Source organism: Centroberyx affinis, unplaced genomic scaffold (assembly GCF_046629955.1).
Source record: "Centroberyx affinis isolate AG114_WGS23_722 - 3 ecotype Tasmania unplaced genomic scaffold, CSIRO-AGI_Caff_v1 ptg000345l_1, whole genome shotgun sequence".
Taxonomy (NCBI): domain Eukaryota; kingdom Metazoa; phylum Chordata; class Actinopteri; order Beryciformes; family Berycidae; genus Centroberyx; species Centroberyx affinis.
In genome coordinates this window covers 44409-56905 of record NW_027279018.1, presented here as the reverse complement: position 1 = coordinate 56905, position 12497 = coordinate 44409, and the positions used below count along the sequence as shown (strand labels likewise).

General features: G+C 40.1%; 1 protein-coding gene across 3 annotated transcripts in view; it reads right to left on the bottom strand.

Moving 5' to 3' along the window:
- Window positions 1-6451, bottom strand: part of ythdc2 (YTH domain containing 2) — a 31635-nt gene extending 25184 nt beyond the window's left edge. For 2 of the 3 annotated variants that reach the window (XM_071515348.1, XM_071515349.1), the window contains exons 1-6: window positions 6306-6451; window positions 5341-5443; window positions 4381-4537; window positions 2002-2109; window positions 1705-1856; window positions 333-468 (exon numbers count right to left, since the gene is read on the bottom strand). In XM_071515348.1, the coding sequence (XP_071371449.1) occupies window positions 333-468; window positions 1705-1856; window positions 2002-2109; window positions 4381-4537; window positions 5341-5385 (598 nt within the window). In that variant the 5' untranslated portion in view covers window positions 5386-5443; window positions 6306-6451. The remainder of the gene's footprint in view (window positions 1-332; window positions 469-1704; window positions 1857-2001; window positions 2110-4380; window positions 4538-5340; window positions 5444-6305) is intronic. The other variant, XM_071515350.1, reaches the window with a different exon arrangement.
- Between the last annotated feature and the right edge of the window lie 6046 nt (window positions 6452-12497).

Below are 12497 nucleotides of genomic sequence, written 5' to 3'. Positions count from 1 at the left end.
GAAGACCGGAAGAAAGTCTTTTTTTACAGATTAATACAAGTTTGGACTTTACGGTTGCAATCGGAGAGCTCATGTGAGGAGACAGCCATAAGAGAGATTAATGCAACAGTGCATAAAATGTACAAAACATGGTGGTGGAAAAATTCAGATGTGGTGGGGATGTTTCGCCTATTCTGGAGCTGGTTGAGAAGTACCACTCTATTCTGCAGAGGCATGCCATCCATTCTGGCTTAAAGGTGTGTGAAAGAGGATTCATTTTCCAGCAGGGCAATGACCCTAAACATACGTAAAAGCTATGCCAGTGTGACAGGCCTATTGGACGGAAGACGTACCGTTGACGTTTTCGTTGAGGATGAGGTTGAAGAGCTGAACGAATGCGTCGGCGTCTTGGTTGAGGAAGACGTTGGAGATGCAGGTGTCCATCTCCTTCAGCAGCCACGGGTCCAGGTGGGCCCTCTCCTTTTCACTCTGTGACCACAACACAGCACACTTATAAGCTCTTAAATCACGCATTAGCAGATCTCGCCAAAACTATTAATAACAGTCTTATAATTTAAAATAATTGTTAGCATTACAAGCATATTTACTACCGATTTACTAATATCAAAGAATAGGTTATAAATAGGTAAAATAAATACACATAAAAAAATAAGACATTTACTGTAGGTAGATACTTTTTTGGAATTCCATTAGGAAATACAAATTCATGGCAAAAAATGGAGTAACTCCCTAATAAAAGACAAAGTTTGTATTTTTTGAAAAGAGATGGTTGTGTATATAGCGTTTCATTGTCCTTGTGATGTCATTGTGTAATCTGATAGAGTGCACTTCTAAGGTTTTAAAATATTTTTCGAGCAGTTTTCCGAATCTTTATACTATCCATCTTATTGGGGATCCCTAGGTATAGTTTTTCTATTAAAGTAATATTTTTCTGCTCATATAATGGCAAAATGACAAAATTGTTTATTAAAACATTTTCCAATGCAAGGTCTATTATTGATTGATGCTGATGTTTATGTAAAAAAATCCTCCTAAATGATAGGCTGCCTAAACATGTGACATGGTGTCCTAACCCAGTGGTTCTCAACACGGGGTCTGGGGACCACCAGGGGTCCTTGAGGGGGTTCCAGGGGGTCCCCAGCAAATTGATGAAGTGTTAGTGTTACAAGAAGTTAACACAATTAGAGAATGTAGAAGAATGACTGTTTTGATCATAGTTTCTCTGTTATTTCTCTACCTACAATACAGATAGTCATGGGATTCTTGACAAAATCATATCTAACAATAAAAATATTCTCAGATTTGGGTCCAAGAGACAAAATCTCATCATATGGGGGTCCGTGGCCCTAAAGTGTATGAAATTAGGTATGATATGCTTAGCTTTGATATGAAAAAGGTTGAGAATCACTAACCTACTTAAAAGTCCTGTGGCTCAGACAATGTAATTTGTAGTCGTTTCTGCTGAAGCTGAAACGACTAATTAAACAAAGTATGCAAATATATTTTTTTTACTCCAAGTTTGGAAATGCAATCAGCTCTTCTTGACTGCTGTCCATGAGCAGTACGCCTCCAACATGGCTGCCAGAGCGCGTGTTGCGCTACCTGAAATCTCTCTCTCTACATACAGTACATCATGCCAAAGCTGATGATGGAATTCAACAGAGCCGCTTGGATCAAGCATCGCGGGGAGTTGTGTTGCTTTACCGACTCATTGAAGATGCCGTCCCCTCCCCCCTCCAGGTGGCTGTTGTCCTGGGAGACGCCAGACGCCGACGTCTTGCTCCTCCGCTGTTCCTGGGGAGAACCGTCCTCCACGGCCTTACACCACTCAGTCAGAGATTTCTGCTTCTTCTCCTCTGAGCACCACATGGGATGCACATGCACACACAAAACTTATTTAGACAACGCAATTTAAATATGCTTTTGTTCATTGCAACTCACTGCCCAGACTGATTTTAAGCAACACGACAAATACAGGATTGATGGATAAAGGCTACATACTTCTCTGCATCTCCTCCTTGTATTTCCTCATGTCCTTATTGGTATAGCCAGTCAGCCTCAGGATGTCCTCCAGAAAGAGCTGCTTCACCTCAAACAGTCTTCCTTTGACTATATTAAACAATGGAAAAAAAACACAGACTCTTAATATAAGCAAGTCTCGATAATCATGTAACCATACAAAGGGTTCCCACACCCTTTCACCGATGAAATGCCAAACTTTTTCCCATGACTTCTCCATGACCCCTTTTCAAATTTCCATGACCAAATTTGAATGAGACTGAATGAATTACAAAGTAACCATCAACTACACTACCATTAAGTATTAGTTTGTTTTTCACTTTAAAGGTCCCATATTCTCCACTTTCCAGTGGTTTATTTTATGTCATAAAAGCTGTGTGTGGTGTCCTGTACCAAAAACACTCTCAATCCATTTTTCCACGTTCATTTTCCAGCATCTCTCTGAGCCTTACCAAGAACAGGCTGTTTCAGTCGCTGTGTTTTTAAAGCTCATTAATATTAACGACCCCTCCGTTCTGATTGGCTAACTGAGAGAAACTTGAGACGCCACAGACATGGCAGAGCAGGCAGCTACAGGTAGGGAAAACTCACCAGTAATAAACAATGACAAACGCTCAACCGCTTTGAAAAAAACACTTTGTTATTCTATTATTTCTTACAAAAATTATAATGAGCGAACCTTTGTGATGCCACAAAGTTACGGAAGTCCAAACGGCTCGTTTAGAGGCTCGCTTTTCTAATATGGATTGTGTGGATTTAGTTGGCTACTGTGCATTTGATATTTGTGGTTTTATTTGTGTGATTTCATCTTCCATGTGCATGATTTTTGCAATGAATTCTGGGTAGTGTTACATAGAGAAACTCCTTGGGATTGGCTACTTAAGTTTCCATTCCTAATCCGTGTCAAGCCAGATAAGACCAGGAGTATGGCAATTTTGCAATAAAAGTAAAAGTGTAAAAACAGTGAAACATGTTTGTTGGTTATGACTAGACCTTCTTCTTCTTTTTTTATTCAAGTTAGCTTGCGTGCACTAGTAATGGTGGTAGTTGAAATAGATCATTTTTTTATATTTTAGAGATTGTAAGCATATTTTGTCAACTATCTGATGAGGTAAGCACTATATGTCAGCAATATTTTCTGTTTCTTCAACAGATAAGCATAGTCATGGGTCAAAAATAGATTGGTCTGGTTAGATTTGCTAACTAATGATGTAACATATTTTTACTCCAAACCCTTTGTTGTCTCAATAAAACAAGTGTTGTCTAATATTAGAGGTATTGGCTCCCATAAAAAACACAATTCAGTCAGAGACACTTACGTCAAAGGAGATTGGACTATTATAGCACTAATGATTATACAGCTGTATTTGGCGGAAAAGGCTCTGCTCTTGAGGATGCTCCCCAATGAATCCAAGCAGCATGCGAGAGATTCTGCTGGGAGCACAATAAACCTCCCAAGGCATAGTAGACATATCATTCATAATATGGACCAATATAAACGATAGAGATAGCTTGCACAAGCTATCTCTATCGTTGGATGGATGGAATTTGCATTGACTTGGGTCAACAGCAGCAGTGGCATGAATGAATGGCAGTGTGAGCTGGCAGAGTATAAAGACTGCCTCATGTTGTTTGAATGTGATTAGGGATGAGAGTCAGCTTGGATTGGACAACTGATACCCAATCAGCTGATAGCGTGCACGACTTCAGTGTTCTGCCTTAACTAACGCGATGCTTCATTTATTCCATAGTAGGGCTGGGCGATATGGACCAAAAATATATCTCGTATATCTCGGTATTTTTAGGCTGAATGGCGATACACGATATATATCTCGGTATTTTCTACGAAGTGGGCTAAATGTTCAGTTGTAAGTAGGGCTGGGCGATATGGCCAAAATCAAATATCACAATATTTTTGACCAAATACCTCAATATCGATATTGCGACAATATTGTAGGGATGACTATTGGTGCTTTCACAAAATATTTACACAATGAGATTTTTGATAAATAATCATCAGTAATGTGGATATAATGACTAAGTGGGTAAAGGCAAATAATAGAACAGCTAGAACAGTCTGGTAAGCTCAGAATTACATCACTTTACTGTAATGCAGCCTTTAAAACCAGGAAAAGACAAAACCTATGCCATATTGAGACATTACGATATCCAAAATCTAAGACGATATCTAGTCTCATATCACGATATCGATATAATATTGATATATTGCCCAGCCCTATTCCATAGCTTGTCAACTAACACTAAGCTAGTTTTCACGTGATAATATTGATGTAAATTCCTAAAACAGTAACAGTTGATACGGCTATACATTTCACACGAATCAAGGTAACTGGGCCTTACTGTGGATAATGGGGCAGGAACCGAAGTAGCGAAGGAAGAGGTCCACATCCATTGCAGCACTGGAGAGGATGAGCTTCAGAGTGGGGATCTTCTGCAGCACGTCCCGCATCTTGGTCAGCAGGAAGTCAGTGAGACCATCGCGCTCATGCACCTCGTCCTGGTTGAACACCAAGCGAGTGACTTTAACATGACGCATTTCATCTCTTTTCATTGAGTGCAAACAAAAGTCCCACTAAGATTTTCTCAAAACTGATAAAGCCCTAGGTTTGGACTGAGGCCCAGCTGAAATACTTCATGTCTGTGAGATTTTACCAGTCTATCACTGGAATCATACTTAAAGAGTAACTAAACCCCAAACCCAAATTTCTGGTGAAGCCTGACATCTACTGGTGAAAAGTAGGGAACTGAACTGGCCTTCTGCTATTGGCTGATCTTTGGTGCCAGGTGATGTCACCTTCCATAGAGTACAACAGGTGGTGACAGCACCTGGCACCAAAGACCAGCCAATAGCAGACGGCCAGTTACGTACCCTACTTTTAACCTTTAGATGTCAGGCTTCACCACAAATTTGGGTTTTAGGATAAGTTACTCTTTAATCTGTTGCTGCAGGAGTTCTATGCAAAGATCCTATGACTCAAACATATTGAGATGAAACTGGTTAGACATAATTATTTGTCGTAACAGCAGAACAATTATCGTTGCAGCAGAACAATATTAGTTCACGCATGCATTATTGATGCATACGCAGAAAACCATCCAGCGCATGCGATACCTCCAGGGCAATGCAATGCTTCTGCCAACAGAATGATATAGGTGAGGGATTGTCTCGTTAGAAACAAAAGGCACTTCCATCGGAGGGTAAAGCAATTGACACAAGTGAAATCCTGTCATTAGGACAAAGCCAACCCAGTTATTAGAGATTGCATGTCCTATACATATGCCACTGGTCGGGGTGCTCACCACAATGACATGTGTGACGGCTGACAAGCTGGCATCTCCAGCCATAAGGGTTCTGAGGAACACTCCGCTGGTGCAGAAGGTCAGAAGTGTCTTAGGAGAGACCCTGCGGGATTCAAAGTTAACAGTTCCATATCAGGGATCAGCAAGTTCCATATCAGGGATTTTGCATACATGAACCATATCGTGACATATACTGACATCGTGAAAAATCCTTATGATTATCGTGATATTGATTTCAACCATATCGCCCAGCCCTAAATTAACCTTAGTAACCTTTGCAAGCTTTAAGCAACCTGCAGCCTAATACATTAAAAGACAAACTGACAGTGGGGGAGGTGTGGAGAAAATAGGTAGGCCAACAACTCCGTTAAAAATAAATACATCCCAAATGTTTGTTAGTAAAAATAAGCCAATCAAAACTAAAACCCCACCTCTTTGTCATAAAAAGCGAGGTATCCGAATACTGAAACTATGTCCAAATACCACCAGCCTGCCGACCTAGTGATATCTGGTTATCTATTGGCTGGTCTTTGGTACCAGCTGATGTCACCTTCTATAGAGTACAACAGGTGGTGACATCAGCTGGCATCAAAGATCAGCCAATAGCAGACGACCAGTTCAGTACCCTAATTTTCACTATTATATGTCAGGCTTCACCAAAGAGTTGGGGTAGGGGTTTAGTTACTCTTTAATACTCCAAATAAACAGTTATCATTGGCTTCATTTATTTCCTTCCTCAAACATCACTATTGGGGAGAAACTGTTGGTTGCAAAAGCATGGGATACTGAGCTGTGATGAGCTCTGTCCTGTGTGTTTTCGACAACGTGAGAATGTGCATCAGCTACCTGAAGCGTAACTACAACTCCCAAATCTCCTGACTTCTTTGCAGGTTTTTCCACGACAGGAGCAACCCCTTGGCTGCGTTGTGGGAGTTTCTGGTAAGGGTCTCTCTGGTCTAGTTTACCTGCTCTCTAGTCTGATCTGATAGCCGACGGTCTGGCCGACGCTCTCGCCGCGCTCGGCCGCCACCCGCTCGGCCACGGCGATGGCGGCCAGGCGCCTGGGCTGAGTGCAGAAGATCCGGCAGGGGGTCCCGTTCCTACTGCAGTCGTCCAGCAGGAACTGCGGGATCTGAGGACCGCAAATTTGACTCGAGTCAACAGGTAGTTTCTATTCAGCGATGAAGCTTATGTGTTCTCTGTCACATCAGCAGCATAACTAAAGCGATAACAAATATGAACTCTACACTTGGTGGTAAAAGAATTGGGACAGCATATGAAATTCATTTATTCAGGGTTCCTACACATTTTCAGTTAAAAGTTGAAGTCTTCTGGCTCTGAGGCAAACCCTAACCAGAGAAAAAATTGGCACTGGCTACACTAAGGGTTTCTACACATTTTCAATTCAAAGATTCCATGCTTTTTCCAGACCTTGATTTGTTTTGAAGATTTTGTCTGGTGTACAGTATGATTTACGCAGATAGACATCTTGCCCCTGCTAACTAGGTCATATCACTGTATAGATGAAGATTGTTCTTCACAGTGACAAATATCAGAATATGTGAGATGATTGGCAGGGTTCCTACACGGTTTCCATTTTAAAATTCCATATTTTTCCCAGACCCTATGTTCTTGACCGGATTTGATTTTGGTGGGTATTTGATATAATGCATGCTGACAGCGGCTGGGTAATAAGAGCGTCCCTCTATCTGAACATTATTCTTCACATCAACAAAAACTGTGGACTCAAAGTGGCTCTACAACAACATAAAAGCTAGAATCATGTGTGTATCGGACCTGAACTGCAACATTTTCCATACTTTTCCTGACATTTTTTCAAATTCCCAAACTATTCAACACCTGGAAATGATCAAATTCATTTTTAATACTTTTCCAGACTTTCCAGGCCTGCGTAGGAACCCTGTTTATTTTGTTAAAAAACACGAAAAATAGATCTTCACTTTCGCAAACATGTATACATATGTATGATGACACATGTATGATATTGTCTTTCCACGCAGATTTTGCACGTTTTCCATTAATGCTGTAATTTCACATTTTTCATACAGTTTATGTTTTCTCATTTGTCATGTATTCCATACAGCTCTACATTTTTATACGTATATATTATGTATTTCATAGATTTTCATATCATACAGAATGTATTTTTCTTGGTCTCAGTATGTTCCAAAACGATCGTTTTGCACACCATGTAGATGCTCGTATTCATATATTTTCATATTCATTCTTCTTCATTCATATTTTCATTCTTATGGATTTCCTTAATATGTTCATACTTATCTAAGTTGCCCCTCTACTTTTACATTATTCCTAATTACCTCCGCCAAGGAGGTTATGTTTTCAGTGCCATTTGTTTGTTTGTTTGTTTGTCTGTTAGCAGGATTACAGAAAAACTACTGGCCTGATTTTCATGAAACTTGGTGGAAGGGTGTAGCATGGGCCAAGGAAGAACCCATTACATTTTGGTCTGTGCTCTCCGAGTGCCCTTCTAGTATCATTACTAGAGTATATCATTTCATATTTGTACAATATGAAAAAACACTTCCACAGACTTGAAAATTGCCCCGACTTGATAATCCAACACAGTAAAGATAAAGCCTTAATTTGGTTTAGTCAAAGTTTCTCAGTTTTATCGTTATTTCCCTGTTTTCACCCACAGGGAGAAATAGAAGTGTCCCTCAAAAACATGTCGCTTTAGAACCTTTACTGTCACATCCATGTCTTCATATTCTGGGCATCTTTGTTTAGGTAATTTCAAGCTATGTTTGACACCGTTTTTAAACCTAGTGCTTGAAACAGCACTACATACACATGACATAATTAACATCTCGTTAAGTGTCGTGAAGTCCCCTCGATTTCCTACCTGGGTGGTTTTCCCAGAGCCGGTCTCTCCCACCAACAGGACCACCTTATTGTCCCTGATGAGCTGGACGATCTCCTCCTGGCATTCGTTCACGGGCAAGGAGCGGCGGAAGCCGTCCAGCTCCGACGGACTCCTCCTCTGGGGCACCTGGGGAATGCCGTTGTTCAGGCACCCGCTTGCCCTGTTCTTGTCCCGGCTGTTATCTGAGCAGTGGTGGAAGAAGTATTCATATTATTGATGCATTAATGTGTTCATGACTTTAATTAGTTACATTCCACCACTGTGTCGAGTGACGAGAAGGAAGGGCTGAACAATTTTGAAAAAATATCTAATTGCGATTATTTTGACTGATATTGCAATTGCGATATGATTTGCGATATTAGAGGGAATGATCATTTTTACATCATTCTTCTCATTTTCATTGAAGACCGTATTAAAATGATTATGGTGTGATTTTTGTGGGGATCTGTAGCAAACAAAGATGTTTTCTTAAGTCTGTAGAATATGATGTGTAGGCCAGGACATCTCTGCAGCACCACAATATTTCATTTAAAATGGCATTTTGACACATTTCACCTTTAACAAATATTGCGCCTCCTGCGATTTGAAAATTGCAGTAGGCCATATTGCGATTTCGATAAAATTTTGATTAATTGTTCAGCCCTAGCCGGGGATGTACTACAAGACGGTGAAAAGACTGGACATCATACACTTCATGACTGGCTTTCTCCGATTTTTTGTTGCAGAAGCATACACACTTGACGACGATTTCCATTTGAGGATCGGTCAGTGTCCTGATATTACTGTACACCTTGGTATTTGTAAATGTTATCGCGGTACTGAATATTGTTCATTGAATTTGTATCTTTTTTATTCTGTTTTCGATTATAGTACCACATTATGCTTCCTATGTATTAACTCTTGTGTACAGGGATTAAAGTAGAAAAAATGATCAAGGCTGAAACGCCGTCATGTTAAGCTGACCTTTATTTTTTTTCTAAATTGGCAAGCGTATTAGAATTTCAAGAACATTAATTCATATTTTGAATGCAATATCCTGTTAATCTACTGTATATAAACCTAACAAATATATTGTTTCTTTTTGAGCTCGATTTGAGCAAATGCTAAATAAGAGGTATATTTACAGACTTACAGATCATAGTTGTTCACCAATATGACCAATATATTAAAGGAGAGATGATCTACTTCCCCCAGGATCAGGTTTACTGGTGGATCTTTTACGTTACATGCAACCGTTGCATTTAAAAGGTGATAGAGAGCATTGATATAACACCAGATTTAATAAATGTGTTCAATTAGAAATGCCAAAAGTAGCTAGAATTTGAACAAGCATATTTCATGTCCCATTTCAGGTACAGTCATGAAAATGTGTGCATCTCCTAATGTGAAACATTTTAACCCTCAAAGATACACCAGCAGAGGCCTTTTTATTGACAAGGACAGTAACATGCCAAAGCTGGACCAGCTTGTGTTACAAGAAAGTTTGGCAAATGTCGAATGTGATCTTCTGAATTTTAATAAATATCAGAAATTGAAAAATCGAATGTGATGTGGATACAATTACTGGCCTGTGTATTTCCTTTACAGTCCTGAGGAGTGAATGAGTCTAGAATAATCAATCAATAAAGTGCATCCTAATGTTAATCTTAGAATGGGTGGATTTGATGCTTTGGTTTTCCAGCCTACATTGGTTATTTGATGTCTCCCTGCAGGTTGGATATGCTGATAAGCCGATTCATGCTGGTGTGAGCCATCACTTCAATATCCGCCTTCATAAACTGGCCTCATATATCCATCATAAGTTAATGCTTAACTGTTAATTAGGTTGTTGTCATTTAATATCCGGACCAAGCCTATCATTCTTCATTTAGACTAGATCTTTGAGACCAATAAACCGGCTAACAAAACTTAGGCTCAAGGTCTCGCGCTGAGAAGACTAAATTTTCACTTTGTTCTTATATTTATCATTTGTGGCTTCTTTTTTACTATTTGTTATAATATTTTTGTTTTAGCCTTACTTATTTCCTACAATTAAAAATTGCACTTCTGCACTGACTCAAGAAAGTACATTAAACATTCACAATAAAAAAAGATGATATGCCAAGTTTGTTTCACTTAATGTTTTGATACATACCATAACCATGTAGGTCTATCAATTATAAAAAATATTGACAATTGTTAAAGACTCTATAGACAACTTTTTTGCTTTAACTTATCATTATGAAGTAAATGATGATTGACAGTGTAACGGCTATAGAATAATGACACCATTGGCATTTAGATCGGTTCCCTATAAGCCTTGCTTTCACTATGCAATTCTGTCTGCCACCGGGTACGATCTGCCGGGACAAGGAAGGCTCGACTTACGGCACAAAGGAAGTGTGTCATCCATTGCGCAACCAACAGAGGTCCGATAGCTATCCCTAGTAAAAAAAAAAAAAAGGTAGCTATCCCCAGTAGCGGAAATGGCGGACGGTGGAACAACCGCAGTGACAGTGGAAACTCTACCCTCTATCATAGCACTGAGATCAGGGTTTCTAGTTCAAATTGGGATTGTTTCTTGCTTTGGACAGTAGTAGTTTGGACAGTAGCCAGGAGCTACAAGGAAGCCAGGACCAGCCAGAAACAAACATCTGTGTTTGTTTCTAGAACAAAAGAAACAAACATCTAACTATGTTTGTTTCTGGCTGCTAGCGTTAGCTATCGTAGCTAGCGTTAGCAACGTTAGCCATGTTGCTAACGCTAGCTAACGCTAACGCTAGCAGCCAGAAACAAACAAATGATCCATTGTCTGTTTGATAATCTAAACAAAGAACAGGTTTTCTTGCAGTGGCCTTTCTAAAATGAGCAGTGGTGAAAGTTACTATATTGTGTTATGATCAAGGAGTTGATAAGCAGACAGATGGTTTGTTCTATTGCACAGAGCTAGGCTCTAACAGAAAGAGATCCGGTTGTCTTTGCAACAGCAGCGCAAACAACAATACCACTTGGAAACGCTACAGGGGGACAACGGGGGAAAGTTGAAAAGTTGTCTGTATCCACTTTAAGGAGTAACTACACCCCAAACCAAAATCTGTGGTGAAGCCTGACACCTAATGGTGAAAAGTAGGGTACTACACTGCTCATCTGCTATTGGATAGTGTTTGTGCCAGATGATGCCACCTTCCATAGAGTACAACAGGTGGTGACATCACCTGGCACCAGCCAATAGCCGATTAGCAGTGCACTACCCTACTTTTCACCACTATGTAGGACATTTGTGTGACTAGACCTGCTGGAATTTTACTTGAATATCCCTGGCCAACAACCACAGTCAAACTTGCCATTAATCGAAATTTTATCGAAATCGCAATCTGGCCTACTGCAATTTTCAAATCGCAGGAGGCGCAATATTTGTTAAAGGTGAAATGTGTCAAAATACCATTTTAAATAAAATATTGTGGTGCTGCAGAGATGTCCTGGCCTACACATCATATTCTACAGACTTAAGAAAACATCTTTGTTTGGTACAGATCCCCTGCAAAAATCACACCGTAATCATTTTAATACGTTTTTCAATGAAAATGAGAAGAATGATGTAAAAAATGATCATTCCCTCTAATATCGCAAATCATACCGCAATTGCAATATCAGTAAAAATAATCGCAATTAGATATTTTTTCAAAATCGTTCAGCCCTAGCCCTAAGTCTAATAACACTGTATTCAGATGAGCAGTGGTATTTGAGGTATTTAAGTATGTACACAGATTCCCTAGTTTCTGTCCATTCACACACACACAAACAAAACACACACACACTCACCAGCTTCCGCGGTCACAGACATGCCGCTCTCGGCGTGGGGCTGCAGGTCGGCGCGCTCCTTATTGGTGACGGGAAACTTCTGAAGCAGGCTGCGCATGGCGTACACTGAATTGTGGGAGAGTGTGAGCGGCATGGCGGGCCGGGGTTTCTCCGAACCGTCCTTCTTCCTGATGGTGAGGAACCGGCTCGATCCTTTCCTGAAACAAATGAAGACGGCAAATCAGAGCCGCTCATTCATCTGAAGTAAATTTAGATCACTGAAGTCTTCTGGCTCTGAGGCAAACCCTAACCAGAGAAAAAATTGGCACTGGCTAAACTCAGGGTTTCTACACATTTTCAATTCAAAAATTCCATGCTTTTTCCAGACCTTGATTTGTTTTGAAGATTTTGTCTGGTGTTCAATATGATTTACACAGATAGACATCTTGCCCCTGCTAACTAGGTCATATCA